Raw genomic sequence first — 25,213 nt, 5'->3', positions numbered from 1 at the left:
TCTTTTGTGATGCCATAACAGGCTTTCTGGTAGACAAGGAAGGGGGCAGTGCAAGCAAGGGGCCTCACCCTTCTTAATGCCAGAGGCTTCGTACCCTCCGAAAGCAAAATTGGCTTTCTGGGGACTTTTTGGTTCATTTTTAAAAATAATATTTATATTTTTTTTGTTTATTATAAATGCCCAGTCCCTCGTCTTGCCTGGGTGAAAACCATTACATGAAGATTGTATGAAGGGGCCAGGAGTCAGGACTGCAGAATATGGTTGTCCAGCGACTGGGATGCTGTGGCTGAATGGTAACTTTATTAATTTACTTTTTTGTTTTCTGTTTCCTTCCTTCTGCTCCCCCTGCAACACTCCTGGCATTGCAGGTTTCTAAAGTCAACGGGATCACTCGAATGTCATCTCCGAGTGCAAATGCAGCCAGTGCCAAAAAGATGAGAGAAGTCAGACCTTCACCGTCCAAAACTGTGAAGTACACTGCAACAGTGACAAAGGGAACTGTCACATACACCAAAGCCAAGAAAGAACTGGTCAAGGAAACCAAACTAAATCACCACAAACCCAGTTCACCTGTCAACCACACAATCTCAGGGAAAATAGAAAGTAGCAATGCAAAAACCCGCAAACAGGTGCTATCCCTTGGAGCATCCAAGTCTAACAATACCGCTGTTAATGGTGTAAAAGTCAATGGCAAGTTGAACCAAAAGACATGCACTAAGGAGGTGGGGAGACAGTTAAGGGAGGGTCTGCGCAATTCGAAGAGGAGGCTGGAAGAGATGAACCACATAGACAAGATACAGTCGCCCACCAAGAGAATGAAAGGGGCCGTCAACTTGGCAGAAGCTGCCAGCAAAAAGGCAGCTGTAGAAAAGCCTTTGCTGAATGGACACCTTAAAAAGGAAGTGCCAGAGAAGAGTTTGGAAAGAAATAGGCCGAAAAGAGCCACTGCTGGAAAGAGTACGCCAGGGAAACAAGCACATGGCAAAACTGAAAATGCCTCCTGTGAAAATCGTTCTACCTCTCAAGCGGAGTCCTTGCACAAGCCACAAGACTCAATGGGAAAGCACGAAAAGGGCAGTAGTAAGTCTGGGTGGGGGATGCTGGGGGAGATTCCCATCCTTAGGCCCTCCACCAAGGAATTTCATGACCCACTGATATACATTGAGTCAGTCCGAGCTCAGGTAGAGAAGTATGGGATGTGCAGGGTGATTCCTCCTCCAGACTGGAGACCTGAGTGCAAGCTAAATGATGAAATGCGGTTTGTGACACAGATTCAGCACATACACAAGCTAGGCAGGCGCTGGGGACCCAACGTGCAGCGGCTGGCCTGTATCAAGAAGCACCTCAAATCTCAGGGCATTACCATGGACGAACTCCCACTCATAGGTAAGGGCTGTGGTTTCATTGGCCTTTTGCCGCTGCTTGTTAGCATCCGTATGCAACTTTATGCTCACTTTGCCTTTATGCTTAACTGAACCCCTGTTCAATTAACACTGCAGAGCACTGGATCTCTCTCTATCCATCGGTCAGGCACGATGCAGGTAGCTTGTTGGAGAGCTTTCCTGGGAGACTGTGTATCGCCACCTCCCTCCTGCTGGCTCTTTATTTCACCCAGGGGAAAAAAAAAAATGTTATGTGGGGTCTGGGTCTCCAGAATTCAGGGTCTTCTCATTTCCCTGCTGTTTATTTTTGACGTAGTACAACTGCAGGTATTGATTGCCTCAGTTTAAGCGTTGCCTCAGAATGTATTTTGGACCTTTACAAAGATGTTCTCCAAACAGGTTGCAATGCTGTCAAGCTTGAAGACAAATATTTTTCCCCCCTCTTCCTCTAAAAGCATTTAACCAAGGGGGAAAGAAAATATCTTGGAACTGACTTCTATTTGGGTACTCAGACACTTAAAATCACAAATTTGCAGTGACCTGCTGACATTTAACAACCATTAAGTGTCAAGAATAGGCAGTAAAATGTGGTTGATTGCAAAATGGAGGTTTCATTATTTCTCCCAGCAGGTGTCTGCCAGGGCTAATGCCTGAGTGAGAATCACTTATTTAACAGGATTCTTGGTTTATGGTCTGCTGTCAAATATGACACGTGACAAAAATGTGACAATAGTTTGTAAAAACATGACAACAGCAGCATACAAATGAACTATTGAAGGAGCCACCTCCGTCTCTACTGCCTTTTCAGCCATGACATAGTAACAAACTTGTGGTTTTAATTTCTCTTAGCCCTCCCCTTTGTTTTTGAAGTGTTTTGAGTCAGAGCTCACAGGACCTGCACGTTGCAACTTGAGGCTAGAGTTTTGCCTTTGAGGCATTATCCGATCAGAGGCAGCTATCCCTGCTAGTTGGATTAAAGGACACGCTTTTCTGTTTAAACCGTTCACAAGACATACACACACCCCCCCCCCCACTTCCCCTCATCCCCTCATCACTTCCTAACTTTATTTTATATCGCATATGGTAAGTGAGTGAGAATGCGTAAAAGCACACAAAGAGATTGCAGAGTTTATGGTGAACAGCAGAAAATGGGCGCAACAGAAAAATGACAGAATTTAAGGAGAAGGAATGAGGGTTAGTGCTGTGTTGCAGTAGCCGTGCAAAAACGTTCAAGGAAATCTGAAAATTAAAATCATTCAAGCAGCAATAAGTGAACATTTTGTATGCCTAATGTATGCAATGGTTGTATGCTAATAGAGAAGAATAATGAATTAAATTTACATTGGCAAGAGAGAGAAGAAGATGTGCAAGACAGCTCGATTAACGCTCGTGGAACAATGTTAACTTTTTAATGAAATACCTTAACTCGGCATTAAGATGGCATTACTGTTAATTATTTGTATTATTTAAGCACCTAAGAGCCTAATTAATAGGCAAGGATTCTATTCTGCTGGGTGCCGTATAAGCAGAGCAAACAGTGGTCTCTTATAAAATTTGATCCTATGTATCCTTTCTGCAGTTAATTTCCTTCCTATCTTGTGTTTAAAATTAAAAACAAAATGGAGAATAGAAGCTGGAGATCATCAGTGTACAAAGATGAGAAATCTGTTGATTCCAGCAGGAAAGGTATAAAATAATCTCTGGTGATAAATGCACACTTACTTACCTAGACACGCATAGATAACCCTCCTTTCAGGGCCAAATCACATTTCCATTGAAGTAAGTGGGAGTTTTGCCAAGGATTTGTGTAGTCCCAGCATTTGGTATTAAATGCATACCTGAAGATTCAATTTATTTTTTTTTAAATGAGCTTGCTCACTAGGCAATTTAAAAATACTCCTAACTTAGTGGAATTAAGACAATTAAAAAAAAGTCAGATGCTATTTCTGCCTAACGTGCTCAGTCTCCTGCTTAAGCCATTTTGCTATAGGTGCTTATAAATGGGGTTAAAACTCAAAGGAACTTAAAGAAAGTTGAAGCAACATGTTTAGTCAATCCTGGAAAATATCAGCCTGAGATATAAATGCTTCCAAAAGTTATGACTGTGTGAAATGGAATTATAATTGAGACCATTTTGTAAACCTTAGCTGTAGCTGGCCCTATGGAGGATCTGCCAGATATGCGAGGCTCCGGCTGAATGATGTGCTACTCGAGCTCTAATATTGCAGAGCGATTATGAGGGATCATTCATGATGCAGGAGAAAATCACATTTCTTAAATAGCTCATACACAGTGTTGAAACTAGGACCTTAAGCTGGGTGTGCACCATTTGTCGCAGTGGAAAACACGTATAATGTTAAACCTGGACCATACTTTTTTCAAAGTTAATAGTATGTTACTCAACTTTATGTAGGTTGCTGAATCTATTGGGATGGAAAGCCATCTTAAATTATGCCTTCAGCTTATTTGTGAACTGTGCATACAAAACACTAGACCAAAAAAGTAACAGCCTGTAATATAGGCCAGCTTGAAAGCTATTTTGTAGGGAAGATTAAAAAGGAAAGAATGAAAACCTTTGAAATTTGGTTTTTTTTTTTTTCCAATGTTGCTGGCCTTTTCTCAGCTTCCAGACTTAACCATTTAGACACCCCCCTCAAATTACTAAATTGGACAAATCTTGTCTCAAAGCTTTACCCTTGTTTTTGGCTGCAACCAAAAACCTCTCCCCTCTTTCCAGGCCTTTGCCCAGCGCTGTGCAGGCAGCATCAGTGAGCAGCCTCTGGCCCTGCTCTGCCTCCGTCGCAACCGTTGTCATCCCAAAATGCTGCACACAGGTTTATGCTGCTGAGCCTCCCTCCGCACTGGATTGCCACAAGCAGTGGAAGAGGGGAAAGCGGAGGGAAGAAGGAAAGTTGGGATAAGCTATGAAGAGTACGAGATACAGCACAGGGTAGTTAGAAAAAAGTAATATTGCTAATAATACTACATGCAGTAGCAATCATGATGATATGTCTGGCCCTTAAGATGCTGTAGCTGTGCGTCCAACAGTAAATATTTACCATAACGCTACTTCTTGCACTTCTCTGTTGTATAATGGCATTTCTAAGTGCTCTGAAACCATAGGGCATAATTATTTTTTACTTTTCTCAAAGAAAAAGGGGAAGGAGAGACGTTGTGGCGGCAACGATGTTGACGCAAGTTTTGTATTAATTCTCTTTTTTCCTTCAGCAGTGCCCTGTTGAATTGTAGGTGGTCTTTGGTCCATTTCTTCACTCTTTCCACTGATGATTTATTTCTGTGCTTTGAGTGTATTTGTGATGTTTCTTTTATTGTTCCTCTTCCATTTGGCTGCTTTTTATGCTGCAGTTTGTATAATCCTCCATTTTTGTTTTTTGGCTGGAGTGTGAAATCTGCTAGTCATCTTAAAACATACAAAAACATAACAGAGTATAAAAACGGATGGCCTTAAACTGGAAGAATAATGTGTCTGAAATGTTTTTATGTAGTTGCAGCCACCAACCCCAAACAACCCCCCACCTCCCTTGGGTTTTTTAAAGGATTTTTCTACCTGTAGTGAAATTAATGATGTTTCTGTGCTCCTTTTAAATACTAGCTGTATTCAAGGTGTTGTGCAGACATTAGATACTCAATATTTCACCTCCAGAAAGGACGGTACTTGTATGTTTGATTGCCAGTACCAATCTTGATGCTTGTTTTCTTCTTTCTGGTATAAACCAGACGTGGGACTGGTGGCAGGCGAGGGGAGGGTGGAATTGTGCGGGCCTTTAAAGAGCTGGGCCGCTCTCATCTCCCTGACCGCTGGATAATGACCAGGGGAAGGACACGTGTCAGGAGATAGCTGGGGGTGCTCTGAGAAGAGAAGGGAATGAACCTCGAGGAGAAGAGCAAATTTAACTGTAGGGAAGGCTATTGCAAATAGCAAAATATGATCTGCTGAATAAATTAATCTAGCAAAGCAGCAGCGCGTGCCTGTCTTTAGCAGGAGGTGTAGGAGATAGAGACAATCCTCCTCTGGTGCCTAGGTGACCGGAGCTGTATGGGTGGTACGTCCCGTATGTGCCCAGCCTGGTAGCGTGCTTGATGTGAGCTGCCCGCAGCTTTCCTAATCCGTTCCTGTGTTTCCCTTTCCCCTCCTCTGCTGCCCGGCGCACGTGGACCCCAGGAGGCTGTGAGCTCGACCTGGCCTGCTTTGTCCAGCTGATCAACGAGATGGGTGGGATGCAGCAAGTGACTGACCTCAAGAAATGGAACAAGCTGGCAGACATGCTGCGCATCCCCAAAACTGCACAGGACAGGCTGGCCAAGCTGCAAGAAGCCTACTGCCAGTACTTGCTCTCCTATGACTCCCTCTCCCCCGAGGAGCACAAGAAACTGGAGAAGGAAGTCTTGCTGGAAAAGGAAATTTTGGAGAAGAGGAAAGGACCTTTGGAGGGACATTCAGAGAATGCCTACAAGTTCCATTCCTTGCCCCGGTTTGAGCCCAAAAACGGACTCATCAATGGCGTGGTTCACAAAAATGGCTTCCGCAACAAGTTAAAAGAAGTCGACGTCCCACTGAAGACGGGCAGGCGGCGGCTCTTCGCTCAGGAAAAGGAGACCACGAAGGAGGACGAGGAGGAGGAGGAGGGAGTTCTTAGCGACTTACACAAGTGTATATACAAGGTAACGAGGCAGGCTCTGACTATTTCGTTTTGCAGAACCGATGATGCTGTTGTCTGGGTGGCATCCGGGTGCAAACCCAGCCATCTGGGGGAGCTGATGGGCTGCCGTGCCACCCCCAAGGTGTCAGCGCAGCCAGCGGCTATTGAAGCTGGGGTGTATGGTGGCTTTAGCCTGCCTGGCTTTTGTGGGATGTCTGGAAAAGCTGGAAGGTGTTATTGTCATAACGAGATGCACTGGACTCTTCCCCCTTTGGTCTCCTTGTGAGAGGTTCCCTGAATAGCCCTGTCCAATTATCCTTGCAGTTTTTTGTTTTCATTTTCTAGTGACATTTAAAGTAATGTTCTGCTTTCTCATGCCTGCTTCTTGCAAGTTTCTTGTTGAGCGAAGTAGTGCTCCACATCAAAACTAACATCACTATAAATACTACTACATTTGGAAAGGGCAAATTGAAATGCAAACAGTATTTTCATCCACGATGCCAGATTTTGCTCAGCATGAACAGTCACATGGACGCTTAGTCCTCCACATACCAAGTACATCTATTTATGAAGGAATGCTGACTCTTTCACTGTATTTTCTTTGGCAGTCTCCTACTCTGGAGCAGGACTTGGCACGGCAACTCGCAGTGCAATTTTGAGTTGCATTGAATTGTGTAGCCTGGCTTCACAAGAAATATATCGAGTGCCTGTGCCCAGTGAAGGAATATGCTGTTCTTCCCCTTCCAATCTCGCATCCATCACCAGGAAATGAAGCCAGATTGCCCAAAGTGCTTATTGTTAAGCTATTTAGGGACTGCATGAGTTTATGACGAGCTTTAAAAGCTTGCTTCAGGTTTCTTTTGCAGCCTGTTATGATTTGTCAGCCCGAATTATTTGAGGACTCGGGCCTCAATCGCACCTTTGGAAAGCAATCTCTTTGCCATGCTGCTGTTGGAGAGAAGCTTATCTAATGACAGCAGCATTTGTGAATAGTGAAGTGGCATTTCTTTGCTTAGTATCCTGTGCTTAATGATGTTAAATGAAAAATGTGATACAATTTACCCTGACTGCTGTCTGAACAACCTTAAACTTAGCGGGGAATACCTCCATATTCTTTTCCAGGGCAAGTCCCAAGTTAAAGTTTAAAAGACACAAAGTAACTCAAAAAAGCAAGATTGGGAATTGTGATAAGTATCCCGATCAGACTTAAAAAATGAGAAATGGCAAGCAAGCAGAGTGCAGCTAGTGTAACCAGCCTGAGGCTGCTGAGGCTTTTGAATAAGACTGAGGTGAGGTGGTGCTGGCTTATAGATTTAAGCAGAGGGTACTTCATGGCATTTTATGAAACAACCCTTATAATACTGCATTCTTTGTTTTTCTGGAATGATGGTATCCTTCTGTGCGCATGTCTGGAGGGGGGAGTGTTCTTTACTTATTAATGTGTTTCTGAGAAAATATGATATTTGTTTAACGGAACATGTCGTCATGTTGGAGTTTCCACAGATGATGGGGTTGTAGTAGTTCCTTTCTAAAGAAAATTGCTAATCCTAATTAAAAATAAAACACACACACAAAGCCAAGAAAACCTCATACCCCTTTGATAAATGCCCAGGTCAATAGATTGAGGGCTGGAGGAGAACATCATAATCATATGGCTGTAGTCCAGTTTAGGCCATAAATTCTATGCTTCAGACCATGAAGAGGCCATACATTTAGGATTTTGCAGAGTAATTTCTGCAGTCAGCATGTGCTTGAGCTGGAACATGTTTTTAGAAAGAGACATCCAGTCTTCTAGGAGCAGTAACCACCTTATTGCATGTCAAGGTTAGAGTAAATCACCTTTGTGTTTGGCTGACTTTCTTCCAGGGCTCCCAAATGATTTTCGGTGTTCCTCCTTTCCGGGCTGTAAGGCCCGATGTGCTTTTAAGCGTGTTCCGCAGGCTGCTGCGCTTGCTTTCTTTACTCTAAATGTCTGGCTTTTCTACCTGACTAATAAAATGTCATCGTTTGCAAGTATGTGAAGTTAACTGCTGTCATCAAAGAAGGATCTGCTGCAAGATTTTCACTCTTCTCTTCTTTCCCCAGTTTTAGCTCTGAAAATATTTTTAAAATCTGTACTGCAGCTGCCTGAAAACAGCATTTGTTTCCATACAGAACAAACTGAAGGCTTATTAGCAGACCCATTACAGGGACATGCAAAAGAAATCACCAATGCAAGTTTTGCCAGCCCTCACATGAAACTGTCCCGGAAATCCCGTGCTGAGCTCTCTTCAGCTGGGGACTTGGCATTTTTGGATTCGGCTTAACAGGAGTCCCTCCTTCCCGCCTGTGACTATTGTGAAATCCCTATTTTCTGTTCATTTTTATGGTTCCTTTAATGTCTTTAAGATTCATAGCATTGCAGTGTCCTTTTCCGTGCCTTCCCTGCAGGCTTGGTGGTGGTGATGCTCTGAGTCGGCTCTCGTGGCCGCCACAGAGGCCATGGAGAAGAATTAGGAGAGGAAATTCTGTCCCTTAAACCTTCCTCTCTTGTATTGTCACAGAAACAGAGACTGTGCTTAGTAGCTTGAAGCTCCCAGTTGTCGAACTGTTAAGACATTTGTGAGGGCATTGAAAAATGTATTTTACTCTTCAGCAGTTCATTTTGTGTTCAGGTTAAAATGCTCCATTACGGCATTTTAAATTATTTTCTGAGTTTACGAGATCCCTCAGATTAAAAACAACCTACCAAACCCAAGCCAACAGAATTAGACAATAAAAAGTCCTCAACTGTTTAATTTGAGTTACAACTTTCAGGAGACTGAAAAAATACCAAATTCCTGACAGAGGAAGAAATGGGTATATGCAATTTTAAAGGGCTAAACTGTTCAGTTTTTACACTTTCTTTTTTCTTGCTTGCTGCCTATCTGAAAAATGGAAAGATGCGGTTGGTAATCTTGGAAGATGAGTCCATATTCTTGCTTTTCTGTGTAAGATGAGAGGAAGAGGGAAGTAAGTGAAACGAGGAAGCTGCTGCAGAGCTTGTGTTGGTTTGTGAGGGATGAAGTCTGTGCTTAAGTGTGACGACTTGGTGCAGGCCCTGCATTTTACGAGAGGTTTTATTGTGAAAGGCTGCCTCAATAAATGATTCATGAGGGCATTAAAAGATGAAGGAAATTGCTTATTGTATCACAGAGCATCCAACTCTGAAGTTTATGGGAATTAGAGGGCCCCACGCCCTGGGCATTTCACAAACTTTTTTGTTACAGCTAATTATGCTGCATTCAATTAAAAAGTGACAATGTTACAACTGTAGGAGCATTGCAAAGTGATAGACTTGGCCTCTGGGGTAAAAGCTGCTTGTATAGTTGTTTCTAGTTTACTCTTGGTCATAGTTCTTAAACACAAGAAAAGGCTGAGGTGATTTGGCAGATCTGTTTCATAGTTGGAAAACTAGAAAGGTAATAGTCCACGTAATAAAACATTTGTTTATGTGGAGTTTTTAAGTCTGTGGTTCCTCAGATGGGCAACCAGTGGACATGATGGGAGTTAGAGGAAGGAGCGGTAGATCTGGCGAGGGGACAAAGATATTTTCAACTTTATGTTTGCAGAGTAATGCTAGTCTCTGCTGGCAGCGATGGCCACAAACCAGTATGGCCACAGCAGCTAGTGTGGCACCTGCCAGCTCTCGTGGCTCGCAGCTTCCCAGGGTGTCTCTTCTGCCTTGGAGCAGAGAAGGCGATAGGGATGTCCCTCTCTGGGCATACCAGTATGTCTGGGCTGAAAGGAACAAGTGCCTTGTCACGCTTCTGCCTTCAGAGGGTGCTTCCCAGAGCATCTGTGTTATAGGTATGTGTGAAGGCAGATGTCCAGAAACTTAGGTATAGCTCAAGAAGAGAAAACCAACTCAGACCCTCTTCTCGTACAGCTCCTGCAGCACTGCCAAGAAAGAGTGCACTCATTTAGCAATTTTACTGTGTTTTACTTTTTTCAGCCTTGTAATAACAAGTCCTGGTTCCTTGCATTTGAACTGCTTTTATTGAATTGAGCATAACTAGTTTTTGTAAGCAGGTGATTACAGTAATCTTGGTAAACTCTACTTTTTGTGACCCCTTTCCATCACATACAATACTAGTTTGATGCTGAATGTTTCTTTCAATTTCCAAAGTCTTTTTCACCTGTTTCTCTGTGTGTAAAAAGCATAGCCACATGGTCCTTTGATCACCTATTGGATTTGATTATAAAATGCAGGTAGGTTGCCTTCTCTGGGTCCTTTGCAACCTGTCATAGAAAGCTGGGCCATGTCCATCTTCTGTATTTATCAAACACAGAGCATCATGCTGGACAAAGCAGTGTAAATGGCCTGCTGGGAACATTCAGTTGACCTTTTAGATGGTTGGTTTGGTGAGTTGATGTGATTAAATTTCTGTGTCTTTTGAGGTATTTTCCCCTCAGATGAGAAATGAGCTTTAGACCCACATGCGTTCTGGAGACATTGTCTTCTTTCTCCCTATAAGCGATCTTGGATTGAGCATGTAAGGAAAAGAGTGAGGCCAGAGGGAATGGAGGCACGTTTTTTTTTTTATTTTCACTTTTAATTCTATTTTCTTTTTCCACAGGGTAGGTCTGTTTCTTTAACAACCTTCTACCGAACAGCAAGAAACATCATGAACATGTGCTTCACGAAGGAGCCTACAGTAGCTGAAGTAGAGGTGAGGCCAAGACAAGGCGTGGTAAAAGCTTTTATTTCAGGGGATTTGAGTATGGGGATTCGGTATAGTTGACATTCAGGCATTACCATAAGCAGTTTAAGGCTGTCTAGCATGGGAGAAAAATAAATGGTTAGATAGACATGGTACTGATTCTTCCTTTTAAAATTTTTCGACATTTTTAATAAAGGTGTTGATGCACCTGAGGGAGAGAAAGAAGTATTAATCTGTCATGTGCTGAAGCACAAGAGCCAAGAGGATCTAAATTCTGTCTTCCTAATTCATTGTTACTTTTAAGTATTTATATTCTTATTTTTAAGCAGCGCTTTATGTCAAATTACATTGAGGTCATGAAAGCCCTGTAAATTTCTTGGGTTTATATTTTAATGAGTGATACCTTGTTTGGTGAATTAAAGATGCATTACCGCTTTCTTTTACCACAGCAAGAATACTGGCGGATAGTGGAACAGAAAGATTGCCACGTAGCAGTGCATTGTGGAAAAGTAGATACCAACACCCACGGGAGCGGCTTTCCCGTGGGAAAATCTGAACCATTTTCAAGGTAAGATCACCAAATCCGCCCACTTTGTCGACTCATGCCAGCCGCCCCATTGTGCTGCGTGGAGGTGGGGGCGCGAGGCTGGCAGGGCAACTTGGCACTGGGGATGGTGGCACCGGGAATATGCACTGACATGTTTCTGCCTCTGTGTCACCCCTGAAACAGGCATGGGTGGAACCTCACAGTCCTTCCTAATAATACAGGATCCATCCTGCGACATCTTGGTGCTGTGCCTGGTAAGCAAGTCTCTTTTCTATGTTTCCAGCAGCTGTAAGTGTCCTCTAAATGTGGTGCTGTAGTCACCAAAGTCTTCTTCCTCTTTCCAGCCCCTCTGTTCGCCAGCCGACCAGGCAGACACGCGGTTGTATGTAGCAGGAGGCATTTAAAGGGATGAAGGCAGGTGTGCAGATAAAGAATTAATGAATAGTTGAGACTGTATACCCTGGGAGGAACCAGTTATACTGGACGTATCCCTTTCTGTTGTTACCAGTACATCAGTGTTCTTCCTTTGTGTCAGGGTGATAAAGGACAGAGCCGTGCAACTTCTTTACTTGTAAATCTAATCTGTAGCACTGGACAAAGCAGCACACGAGTTTTCTAGGTGAATTGTCACGAATGCTCCAGCTGCATATGTGCCATTGCAATTTACTGGTGGAAACACTATCTGAAAGCATAATTCAGTCTCCTGTGCAGGTGCTGAGTCTGAACAAACCAGCCGAGAAACAGGATCCCTGTTTACAAGTACATGTACACTTCACGACATGAAGCAACCTCCACTGATCAATGGCATTGAACTTGAATTATGGGTATTTGTAAATTCTCTAAAGAATCAAGAGTTTTTACAGCTATTACAAAACAATTATGTTCAGGGGTGCTGTAATGTGCTAGTAGATATTTTGTTAGTGGAAAATGCTGAATTTGTTAGATACTTTATGAATTATTTCACTCTGGTAGGAAGACTTAAAACTTAAGGGTCAGCTTGCAGGTAGAACAACATTTTCAACTGAAGTGCCCTCTCAAACCCTCTTTTAATTAGAAACTGCAGTTACTCAAAACTCATTTTTAATCTCTGTTTTAGGAGTGACAATTCCTTGGCTAAATATTGGCATGGTCTTTTCTACCTCATGCTGGTCTCGAGACCAAAATCACCTTCCATACATTGACTACTTACACACTGGTGCTGATTGCATTTGGTAGGTACTTCTGTGTTTTGTTTTCTTCACGTTCTCCGCGGTGGCTGTCTGTAGGCTGGTGTTAACAGCAGCTTGTGTTGGACCTTTTGCATGAATGAATATCGCCTAGAAGGTCCCGTGCATGTGATTACAGTTTTAGTGGTAAAATGTAGCATAAACTTAGGTGACAAAACACCATTTCCTGGAAGAAGAGTTTCACTTTCTTCCACACTGTATTCTGAGCTATTTAGCAATAAACCGTTTCTGCTTGAGATAGGGTTTAATCTATGGAAAGTTTTCATGACATGGAAGCCAAATGACAGCTAGTCAAGGTAGGCTTTCCTTGGGCTGACGAAGACACGCTTGGCAATCTAGCTCCATATTGTCACTTGTAAAATGATTGAACCCATGCTCTAAGTAGGCACTGCTTTCTTATTTTATGCAAAATATCTTGAACTCTGTATCTACCAGATCCCTAGTCTTTTCTCTCATATGAATTTTTTTCTTTATCATTTTTAATATGATTATACACATCATTCCAGTGTCTCACCACGGACATCACCAGTTAGCTGCTAGCTACATTTCATATTTTGTAGACACTTCATGCAAATAGACTTAACACTCAGTTTATCGGTGGATTTGGACATGGTGAATCCTTCCTGAATTCAGTGCCTACATGCTGCTACACACGGTGATGAGTTGGGTTGCAATGGAAGTACAATAGCTGATGGAGGGATTAGAGGAAGGAGGTGCTGCTGGCACATCACGTGCCTTTCTGCCAGGTTCCTGGGATATTGGTGTTACTACCCAAGGGATCATCAGTGAGAACGATGAATGACAGGCAATGTAACTGTGTTTCTTGATCAGAGAAAATGCAATAAATGGAAAAGTAAAGTTGTTTAAATGGTGCCACCCTGCAAAGGTGAAAAGCTCTTTCCCTTTCAGCAGTTCCCCTTTTGAACCCTGAGCTACGGAAGCCTTTGGCTCCTTGTGTTGTGTGATGGGGGAAGGCCTGCAGGAATCCCTTTGCATCTAGGAGTCCCCGTGGTGTCAGTGGCAGCGTCAAGTGCATTTCATTCACCTGCAAAGTGTGTACTTCAGCTCTTTAACTCCCATATTTCTTAGCTGGCGCTGATGTCAGTGGCACTGACCCAGCTGTCACTGGGAAAGCATGTGGCCCAGAAAAAGGATTTGAAATCTTGGAGGAAACAATAAAAGCAGGAGCTCCTGCTCTCTCTAAATATTTTAAGTTGGAGAAATGTTTGTGATCATACCAAGAGGTAAAGGTAAACACTGGATTATGCTGCAGACCTGGGAGTTTCTGTCACTTTCTGTCATGGGCATTTCATGGCTTTTCCCCCTCTTCTGTGAATCGGGAATCTGTAATCTTTTATAATAATATACTATCAGAACAAATTGCTAAGGAAACGACATTGTCCTCAACCTTAGGTGAGTCTGTTTCTCTCTATGACATTCATCTAGTCTTAAATGACAGTAAATTCCAAATGGAAGACATTCAGGAATCCCGTAATTAAGTTCTGAGGCCACTTTTCGTACTGTGCATGTCAAAACACGTGCCTTTTGGGATTGAAGAGACTTGAATGCAGCCAGCCAGAGTTTTAGGGAAGGCTACTCTTTTTGTTTTTCCAAGTCAACAAGAACAAAACCAAAGAAGCTATTTGTTTTTTTCTTGATGGGCTTACTTATACACATACATAGCTTCAGGTGTACTTGTGATGATTGCCATGATGAAACATGGGTATAAGCAGGAATAGCTCCTAAGAAGGAAGAAGTAAAACACCTTTATCTATAAAAGCTATTCTTCAGCAAGGCTGCCAGACTGAAGTGTCAGGCTAATATGCATTATGACCTCATTACAACTTTTAATATTGCAATAAAGTACCCAACTTTATTGAGGAAAAGAGTAATTTAATAACTCTAGGTCTGGAGTAATTTCTGGAGTAGCCCTGACAGCATTGTGTGAGAACCTGACAGAATGCTTCAGTGATAACAAAGCAGGCAACTGGGCACCAAAGCTCTTCTCTGTTTTGCCAAGTCCATTCAGCATCCAGAATTCTTCTCTTCCGAGGATGGATCCCTGTGGTGCTAAAATCAGTGGTGCTTCATTTACCTGTAGATTGCTCAAGTCACTGTCTAATCTCTCAGATAACCTCCTGAAGAGGAAGCTCAGGAGAACTCTATTTTCATGCAGGGCAGAGGTCAGTGACTTAATCTTTTTATTCAGGAAGGATCCTCAGTGCCTATTTAAAGAAGAAAATCTTGTTCTGCCCAAGACACTTGGAAGTCTATGCTGCTGCTCACTTCCCATTTTTATAGGTACATGAAGAATTGTGAGTGAGTTCTAGTGTAACTGGAGTAATACTCTACACACGTGCAGCTGTTCAGCAGCTGTCACTGCCAGCAGTGCAGGTACTGCAGAGAATTTGATTCACAGCGTGCATTGAAAATTGCTGTTGGGACTTGATCCCTATCAAGATGAGGTTCTTCCACTTCACCCCTCTATAACCCTAGGATTTCTTAGCAAGGTCCTAATAATTCTCAATATGGATGTAAAGAGTCAGTCTTACGTACATCTGGGTAACCACTTCATTAGAGCCCTTATTGTGGCTACAATTAGCTGTACAAGTAGATATTGTCATCTTTTCTGGTTCTTACAAACCAAAGTCATCATCAGTACAGTGAACAGTAATGACATGTTCAAATCATAGCAAGTACAGCCTCCTACAGACCAATCCAGCCGGATAACTGTGTGATGCATACGGAGTTAGTATTAGTGCATGTTATAAGCTAATATCCTGACAAGGTCTGTAAGGCCAGCAGAACACTTTATGGAATTGGTGGAGAGACAGGATGGATGACAGGAAAACTGCACCCTTTCCCCAAAATCTGTCCAGATTCTTTCTCTTGTTGCCAGGTTTAGAAAAACATCTGTATGTGTGTGAGGGTATTTGTCTGACATGGGCGTGGATGGGCTCCAGCTTGAGGGCTCTTTGCTTAATGTGAACTGAGATAAGTCATTATAAATCTGGAGATGCTTTTTCTTTGCCTGAGTGTAACAAATGCAAATAAAGTAATGTCACAGGTAACGCCCAGCATGGCAGCAACTGAAGACAGGTTTGGGAATCCCAGGATTTGCACTGTGTTTCCCACCAAGCTGTGCTGCTCAGTTCATTAGGTATCAACTACCAGATCTTGGGAACAGGTATCTCCTGGGTGGACATAAACCATTACCCTTCGGGCAGGGTGCAAACAAGAGCAGCTGCTAATTGTCACCATATCGCCTCCCCACATCCAGCAAAATAGCAGCTCTCTGGGTGTATGAAGCTAAGACCTGAGACTCCTACATTATTTCATGTCACTTCTGCATAGGGAGCACTGCTGGCAGTGAGCACAGAGAGGACACCTGCTTCTAAAGGAGAGGGCGATGTGCAGCTCAGCATATACCCAGCAGTGTTTGAAATCTCTCTTGCTGCTTTGGCTGCTCTTAGTCAGATCTTTCTTTTATTGCAAGGGAGAAGGGTGATGTGGGATTTGTTTAGCAAGCAAGACAAGAAGGTCTTAGGCTACTTTGTATACTAGCAGTAAAGGTGGTTTGTGGTTTCTTGATTATTATGAACAGAAAATGTTATTAAATAAAAAAGTCCTTTGGCTAATGCACAGGTAATAAATATAACCATTTAGGATAAAGATAACAGAACATCTATTGGTGCTCATAGATGCAAACTTCAGCCCATAATAAGCTGTTTGGGTGCCATTAAAATGAACATCATTCTTTTGCTGATTTCTCTCCTCTGATTCTGCAGAGCACTGAGTTTTCACATTTTTGTTTTGGGGATTTTGTGTTCTTCGGCATCAATTGAACACCATAAAACTGAGTCTAAATAAACAACTTTCCATGAATCCTCAGTGTTTTGCCAGAAAGAACTGTGTGGGAAAACCTGTGTTTAATTTCTTTCTTTTAATCAATGTCCTGGTCTGAACTGCTTGTTACTGCGTAGCTGTGGACCGTTATTTACTCCGCAGTAAATCTTTCTTTTTTCCTCTGACAAAACAACAGGTATTGCATTCCTGCTGCGGAGGAGAACAAACTTGATGATGTGGTACATACCCTGCTGCAAGCCAATGGCACTCCAGGGCTGGAAATGCTTGAAAGTAATGTAATGGTAGGTTAATACTGGGAGAGGTATTCCCATTTGGGAACCCGAGGCTAATCAGAAGGCTGGTTGTTTGGGGATTTATTTGGTTTTGTCTTGCACTACAGTGAGGCAGAGGCTGTTGTTAGAATCCGGCTACTTTCTACTTGGAGTATTTACCCACTTGACATTTTTCTAACAAGGCTCACATGTTAAAATGTTGAAATAAAATTAAATGTGGCAGTGCAATAAACGTCCATTTTTAATGCTGTTCATAATGTATTTAACCCCACAAAGGGAGTGTTTTGCAATCAATTAATCTGCCATGATTGACATTTTATGATGCCAACGTGGATATGAGAAGCCTAAACCTTCAAAGGATTTCAAAATATTTTTGTCTCCCTTGTTTATTTTTTGGATAACAATTTCTATTTAGTGCATTGAAGTGTAAATTTGGGAGCCCACAACCTAAGAAACTGCCTCAGCTATCCCCATTAACCTCTCTAACAGAAGTGCAGTAGTCAGGTGAATTCAATGCCAAGTCTGAAAAGATTTGGATGGAAAACTGAACAACTGGCATTACTTTCTGAAGTAGTAGATAGTATTGTTTTGAGGCTTTGTGTTTGAGATTGTTTGGCAAGTGAAAGTTTAAACCGTTGGTTTCAAAAGAGCCACTTCTGTAATTCTCACTCCAAACACTAAGCTTCAGCATGTGCAGAGGGAAGAGAGAAAGCAAACAGAGCTGAGCTGTTAGCAGAGCACAGCTTTTCTGTGTAGTAGCATGTGGCAGTACCCAGCAAGGATGGGGATCTAACTGTAAAACAAAGTTCTGATTATTTTTTCTTCTTTTTTTTTTTTTTTTTCCCCCATTTTTTTGTTTTGCTTTTGTGTCTTTCTAGATCTCCCCAGAAATCTTGTGTAAGGAGGGGATCAGGGTGCACCGTACTGTACAGCAGAGCGGGCAGTTTGTTGTCTGTTTTCCTGGATCCTTTGTGTCTAAAGTGTGTTGTGGCTATAGTGTTTCTGAAACAGTGCACTTTGCTACCACCCAGTGGACAAGTATGGGTTTTAAAACAGCCAAGGTAAGTTGAGAAAAGGAGTTAAAATGGATTCACGGCCCTGCCATCTAAAACGACAGCAAACCAGACATTCCAGGATTGATAATATTGTGAGACTAGTGCAACTACGTCTATTTTTGTGGACTATTCAATAAACAAAGGAAAAACTTCTGCAAGGCATAAGACGATCAAGTGTTTTCAAATTGATAGCTAAAAACTTCTGTATATTTGAAAAATTCAGAAGATTGTCATGCCTGCAGACCAGTTTGCGAGGAAGCTTTTCAAAAATCCCTTCAGAGCTAATAATATATTGTATTATGCTTACTAATTTTTTTCTAAGTGTTTTCTAGAAACATTAGAATCTCAGGTGCAAATATCTGAATAACTGTGCTTGTTAGCTCCTATGATAGGCAGAGTCAATTAATACTCACGGCGTATTGCTTGTCTTTCTCTGCCCCTTCATTCAGGAAAAGCTGTTCATCAGGGCAATTTCAATTTTAATCGACTTGAAAATCCCTAGGTTCACTGGCCAGCCCATCCCATAGTAAGCTGTAAATAAAACCAACTTCCCATTCCCTTCTCACACAACTGAGGCAGGTGTCCAAAGAAACAAACAGGTGAATTGCCCAATCATCATGATTTTGGCTACATTTCTCTGTTCTTGGACAAAGAATACGTGTCACTCATTGTATTCCCAGCCTCCTCAAATACACTATGGGTTCCAGACGCTGTTTTGGTAGTGTTTTATAGCTAAGTCACCAGTAAATTATCATTTACAGCTTCAGACCAAGTGGTTAGTAAGTAATTAAATGTAATATATCCACAGATAGGTTTTGGTTCTTTAGGGTTAACGGAATTCTTCCAGCCTGGTTATACTAACTGTATATTAACTTAGTTTGAAATAAAAGGTTATTTTATTACAGATTTATTTGGGGGGAAGGTGGGAATTGTATATGTGTGTAGGTAAGGAATGAGAATCCTGAGCTAACCTTTTTGTCTGAAGGTACACAATTATATTAACTCCATATGTTGTATTTATTGCTTTACTGAACACTTGTTTGATATTGTGAAAATGCCACTCCTGTAAGAGAAAGAAATCACTATGCAGCAATTAAAAAGCTCTTCTTGGTGCCTCAAATTCTGAAGAACGGTTCTTTTGATTAATTTTTAAGAGCTTTGCACTGGGTAAATATAAGCTGACTGAAAATCCAGCAGATTCCAATCTATGATAACCTACCTTGGAAAGTGAAGTCATAACTCTCACAAACTTTATAAGAACCACAGATATGTGTTTATATCAAAATAACTCTGGAAACACCTACTGCATTGTTATTTTCCTCCTTTTTTTTTTTTTTTTCTTCTTCTTCCCCCTCTTCTTTCCTCTAGGAAATCTATCTATGTTCAAACTATCCTATGTTCTTAACTACCTTAAATTTTGGAAATTCTTCCTTGGTTCCTTCACTTTACAAGGCACTTTGCCATTTTCAAAGGCTGGCCAGGATTGTGCTTCTCAGAAAGTGTGAGAAGTTCTGTGTAACGACCAAGATTCCCCTTTCGGACTATTAATGAACTCTGTCAAACATCTGTACCTTCCTGTCTGTCCGTTCTCGACAGCAATATTGACAATTTTCAGCTGTTTGGTAGATTAACTTTGTTTTCATTCTGTGATTCTGTGACCTGATTTTTTTATAGTGACTCTCTTTATATTGCTAAACAATGTTGTTTCATTTCATGTATTGAATGACTGCTCAATCTCCTTTAATATATGGAAAAATGAAATTCTGCATCCAAAATTGCATTGATTTCAGTTTATAAGGAGTTGGGATAATTGTTGGAATAAAGGTGTTTGTATAAAGCCTGTGTAAAAGGGACAGACAGGTTTCACCTAAATCATATTGTGGAACTAGGTTGCTGGCTTTTAAAAAACACCCTAAAAGCTCTTGAAATTTTAAACTAAGGATGAGGGAGAAGGTTTCCAGGTGTGGTGGGAGAGTGTGTGTTTGCAATGGCAAAGGGGTAACCCCATGTCCTCTAATAAGACGTTGGACAAAGTCAGTAAAAGTCATTTAGGAAACAGGAAAACAGAATATTGGACTAAATGAATGCAAGCTGGTCTAGAGGTTTGGAAAGAAGGAATGTTTGGCTTTAAAGGAAGGCTTTGGTGGAATAGGGCCTACCAGGTGCTTGGTGGAAAGAAGAGACTTGGCCACTACCATAATGCAAGAGGAAGAAGTATGTAGGAGAGATGGCGTTAGTCACCCTGGTGGAGCAGCAGTGCTGCACACAGAAGGGAGCTTACAGTCAAATAAGCCAGGTGTAACTCTGTCACCAGTGACAGGATCTCTGTGCACTGATCTTCCCATCCTCAATAGGAAAATGACGGTGTTAGCACTGTGCTCCTGACAGTCCAACCAAGAGGCTGGCAGGGGCTTTATACGTATTTCCCCCCCACCCCGCCAGCAAGTTTTAGTTTGGGTGAGGAACATGCCTTTAAAATGCCCCACAATTACCATTCCTTGGTTCCTATCACAGCTGTCTTAGCCTGAGCAGACCAGGTTGCTTTCAGATGAAACCAGATGGAAGGAGGCACTCCAGAAGTGCACCTGATGTCCTCTTAACACTGGTGGCAGTGTGGCCACAGAGCCAGGCTAGACCGCTCTGAAGTAAAGCCATTGGCCTTTCGCACATGTGTCCGGTGGGTGTTTGCATCCTCAGCATCAACCGTTTGGCTCTGCACATCCCCTCCTCCTGCTCTGCCATACTGGCTGGTGTGTGCGTGTAGCCTGTGTCATACCAAAGGAGGTGAGAGAAGCTGCGAGGACAGGACATGGGGGGATAATGGGAAATGCTGGTCTCCTTCCCCTGGCTGGGGCAGTGGTTTGTGTCAGTGTGTGATGCCAGAACTGAAGAGGCTTCAGGGAGCAGCAAGTCAGGAAATCCATGCAAGGAGAACAAACTGTTGTCTCGCTTCTCAGGAACGGTGACGCTCAGTTCAAAACATCACCATCAAATAGCTGCACTGTGATGGTGAGCAGAGATTAAGAACCTTGAAAGAGGAGGAAAACACAAAATGCCACCACTGCTGCGGTGTTTCATTTCAAATGACAGCCTCGCCTAAAACCAAGGAAGCTTGTTAAATTGAGAATGCAGAAAGAAGGGTTAAGTGTTCGCGTGCAGCAAAGAAATTGTTTAAAGATGCCGTGTTAGAGGCTCACAACACATGCATGTTGCCTAGCAAAAAAAATAGTTGCAGAAGGCAAACCCCCACTAAGCTTGGCATGGCTGAACACCAGGAGAAAGAGTCTGTTTGAAATGAGACCAAAAAAATCCCTTTTGTGTCTATAAGATAAAAATGCGAGTAAAACAGTCGCTCTAGCAAGATGCGTATAAATCCACACAAATGCAGACCAAAAAGAGATTTCAAAGAACAACTTCCTAAAGGCCAAAAGAAGAAATGAACGTAGGAAAGAGTGAGCCCAGGGCGATCAACAGGGCTTTTGCAATGAGGTTGAGGCCTTGAAACTTTTGGAAGGGTGTATGGACAAAGAGATCCAGTTGACAGAGTCTGTGAGCATTTCTGGAGGGTTCCTCAGAACAGGCTGTTAAAGAAATTAACCTGCCACGGGTTGAGAGGGGAAGTTTATGCACCAAAATTTTAAAGAGAAGCAGAGGATGGGAACAGATGCTCAGTTTTTATCATGGAGGAAGGTCTTTTACCGTCTTCCTCGGGAATCTGTACTAAGACCAGTACAGTTCAACATGTCTGTAAATAACCTAGAAAGGGAAGTGAAGAGCAAAACTAATCCTTTACACTGGGGTTATTAATGTTAATGACAGCAAAAATTAAAGCTATGAGGTGTTACAGAGAGATTTCGTGATACTGAGTGATCCGAGCGAGAAAAGGGTAGATGAAGTTCAGTGTTGATAAATTTTAAATTACTCGGGAGCAAAAAATAATCCTAATTTGACAGACAGCGATGGGCTCTAAATGAGCTCTTGCTACTGAGAAAAAGAAGTCTTTGGCTTCCTGTGGGGCTGCCAGCCAAGTGCTCTGGAGAGGTTTTAAAAAAATATGAATGTTAGAGATGTTCAAGGAGAGAACAGAGAACAAAGCAGAAGCATTGCTATGGCACTGGGTAGGCTCTTGGTATGGCCGTGGCTTGGACACTGAATGCCTAATTGCAAAGGGAATACAGAGAAACCAGAAAAGGCAGAGTGGGGATTGGTGATTACAGGTATGAATTAGCCTCTGTATTAAATATAAGATTACTCAGCCTCAGAAATGGATCACTGAGAGACGTGTACAATAGTGAGACAAGATCACAAGTGGCAGGGTGATAATTATGATATGAGTGTTCACTGACTTTCATAACATTGAAAAACGTGCCATTAGAAGAAATTAACAGGCAGGAGGTCAAAAGCAAGCAAAAGTCAGTTTTAAAATACTTATCTGCGTACTTTAGTACTGTATGGAAGAGAAAAATGTACGTGGATTCAGAAATTCAGAAAAATGCACAGATCCAGTGAGTTGTGCTAAACTCAAGACAGCCGCTACCATGGGCGCAGGATGTCCCCGAGCTGCCAGCCAGCAGGAGGGTGCATTGCTTTTTACTCCAGCCACTGTCACCTTTTATCCTGGCTGCGTGTGGTGCCTCTGTGGGCCTTGGATCTGGCTTGGAGTGCCTGTTCTTAGGCAGCCTCAGACAACTTCCAAAGCAAATCTAACACACAACAAAACTTCTCGTACCACTCCTACAAGTGCAGCTCTTCTGACCCCGCACAGGCTCTAGCAGAACGTTCTGAAGAACACTTTTTGGTCAGCAAAGGTTACTAGTCCATTTTATGATATATATAGTAGTTACCACTTCAGTGCATGCGATCAGCGCTATTAAAAACAATGAATTTTATGGTGTATTGGTTCTGATAAAAGAAATACCAAGAGCATGTAATTAGAGTTACAAAACAGGGTGGAAAAAAAAAAAAAATTAAGGCTAAAGGTGAATCTTCGGTTTTATTTGTGCCAAGCAGGTATTTGGTGGCTTAACTCTGAACCAAAATGGTACCTTCACCTTACACTCCAGTGTTAGTGTCATTTGAAAACACTCTGACTCTGTATAAAAACAAAACATACCTCTTCAGACACTGGGAAAACTCTAGCCTTTTCCCAGCTGCACAGTAAATCAAGGAATTTGCCTACCTAAGAGTTATCGAAAGGGATTAAGCTGCCAAAATAACTCAGTTCATATTGACAGGAATGAAAGACGTAGCTTTAAAAGCTTACACAGAGGGGAATCAGGAACAGGCAAAACTGAGCAGAACTGATGCCCTCTTTTCTGCCTCTTGTCTCTTTTCCCTGACATCTGCCTGTTTTGCCAGTTTTTGTCTTAAAACGTAAAAGCTGCAAAATAACAGCACTCCGGAGGTTCACGCAGGTCAGAAGAATAGATTTTACTGGGTGGCTGAGAGTTTAGATAGTGTATTACTGAGCTTAAGTGATTGGGTTACTCCTCTTGGCCTCCAAAGGAAAAATGAATTTTTAGGGAGAGAATTTTGAGGCTTTTGTTGGTTCCTCCAGTGAGCTGCATGCTAATCTGTGCCTGGCCATCCTTCTTTTATTTTTTCCTCATTTTCTTGACATATCTCTCCTATCCTTGTCTTTTCCACTGATGAAGTTTAATTTTTTTTTTTTTTTTTTATAAACAAAAGGTGTATCTGAAATGCGGTGACACCGGAATACCTGCATTTTACTTCATTCTCTTTGAATACGCAGACTTTGCCTACCTTTTCTCTGCATTAAATTTCCCAGTAAAGCATATTAAGAAAAGATAGCATACGGATTGAGTTCTTAGCATATATGCCGTCGTGCATTGCAGATAGATACTTTTTTTTCTCTCTGCTGGTGACTTTGAGTGAAATCGAAATGTTAGATGTAACAGGCACTAGAGGATTCTCTGAGGAAGCGGTTGATGGTGACTGTCTGGTGGCGTGCGTTTGGTTTAGGTTCTCAAGTGTTGGTCTGTGGCATTGGTTCACCTAAAGCATGTGCAGAAAATCTTCTTTCATAGTCGTTTCCACAGGAAGACCCAATTCAGCAAAGCACTTGGGCACCCGGCTTTCGACTGAAAGGACTGCTTTCCAATTAGCATTTATTTCGGTGGGAAGTTAGCGCTGGATGCAAGCTGGAACTGAAATACTTTGTTTAATTTGGACTATGGAAAGCTAATATTTTTGGTGGTTTTAGAAGGCTACTTTTTGCTACATTGAATTAATTCTTCATAACTTTTTATTTTCAAATTTGCTCTACTAATTTGGCAATTTTTGTCCCAGGAAATGAAGAGACGACGTATAGCCAAACCATTTTCAATGGAAAAGTTGCTTTATCAGATTGCAACAGCAGAAGCAAAAAAGGAAAATGGGCCGACTCTGAGTACGATATCATCCCTTCTTGGAGAGCTCAGGTAACGAATTGGGGGCCTGTTGTACCTATTTTGTTTTCATTGACAGACTCCAGAGGTGGATGACGTAAGTAACCATTTCAGACATGTCTTTTGCTTAACCAAGCAAAAGCCCAGCAAACGTACTTGAAGACAGCCACATGTGGAAGAAGCAGTTTCCTTGGCTGTATCTGATGGGAGAGTGCCCGTGGTTAGGATGTCTTGCTCTAAGAATTCCCTACTTCGGGCGCCACCAAAGAATTAAAACTACAGTTTGCCTTGGGTTTTTATTTTGTTGATTCTTGGTGCTGAGAGTGAAGATTTCCTGATGCTTTCGGTGAGCCACGTGGTGCCAAGTGGTTAAATACCTTTCTTCAGTTTTTCAGCCTCTCGGCATCAGTAGCCACTGTTAATCCATGCCTGTAATGGGTTTTGCACCAGGAACCCTTGTCTTCAGCATCAAGGTCGTTATACTACAGTTCTAGAAGGTACTTTGTATAGAGAAAGTTGTTTTGATTTAAACCACTGAGTAAGTGAGCAGCTTATGCATGGGTGCTAAGGTATCTTGCATTACAACTTGAATGTTTTAAAGAAAAAAAAACAACTTCACACTCCTTTTTCTCTCCAGTATTAAGGAACCGTGTTTAGGAATTCTCTTAAGATAGGTAAAAAAAGAAAATATAATGTTGCCTGGCTTCCTGTGTAATGATCTTCTCTTTTGTTCCCTACCATGTAGTTCCTACCTATCTTTCAAGTTTGTGACAACTGGTACTCGAGATGTCAAGAAAGTTTTGATGAATGGAATCTACAAACTGTATTTAACTAACTATAGCATGTTCATTTGGAGAATTTCCAATGACATATTGAAGGGGAAACCAGCCCATGTGTTGTTTTAGTGTTCATAAAGAAATACAAAGAGGTGTGCTGACTGCTTTACCTGCAGCTGGTTCCCCTGTGGGAATAATCACTTCCAAGTTTTTTTTTTCTTTTTTTTTTTCTTCTTCTTTTTTTTTTTCCTTGAAGAGGAAAAGTCTGCAAGTGCAAAAGGTGAAACAGAAATGTTGGTGCTTGCTGCTAGATGATCACATCGACCTCTATCAGAGTG

General features: G+C 42.0%; 1 protein-coding gene across 1 annotated transcript in view; it reads left to right on the top strand.

Moving 5' to 3' along the window:
* JARID2 (jumonji and AT-rich interaction domain containing 2) overlaps positions 1 to 25,213 on the top strand; it is a 224,916-nt gene that overhangs the window by 193,755 nt on the left and 5,948 nt on the right. Inside the window, exons 7-15 of the mRNA XM_074146241.1 lie at positions 369 to 1,386; positions 5,566 to 6,065; positions 10,642 to 10,734; positions 11,175 to 11,293; positions 11,456 to 11,526; positions 12,369 to 12,483; positions 16,541 to 16,646; positions 17,516 to 17,698; positions 24,002 to 24,132. Of these exons, the coding sequence (XP_074002342.1) occupies positions 369 to 1,386; positions 5,566 to 6,065; positions 10,642 to 10,734; positions 11,175 to 11,293; positions 11,456 to 11,526; positions 12,369 to 12,483; positions 16,541 to 16,646; positions 17,516 to 17,698; positions 24,002 to 24,132 (2,336 nt within the window). The remainder of the gene's footprint in view (positions 1 to 368; positions 1,387 to 5,565; positions 6,066 to 10,641; positions 10,735 to 11,174; positions 11,294 to 11,455; positions 11,527 to 12,368; positions 12,484 to 16,540; positions 16,647 to 17,515; positions 17,699 to 24,001; positions 24,133 to 25,213) is intronic.

The sequence above is a fragment of the Numenius arquata genome, chromosome 4 (genome assembly GCF_964106895.1).
Source record: "Numenius arquata chromosome 4, bNumArq3.hap1.1, whole genome shotgun sequence".
NCBI lineage: Eukaryota > Metazoa > Chordata > Aves > Charadriiformes > Scolopacidae > Numenius > Numenius arquata.
This window is presented reverse-complemented; position numbering and strand designations above follow the sequence as displayed.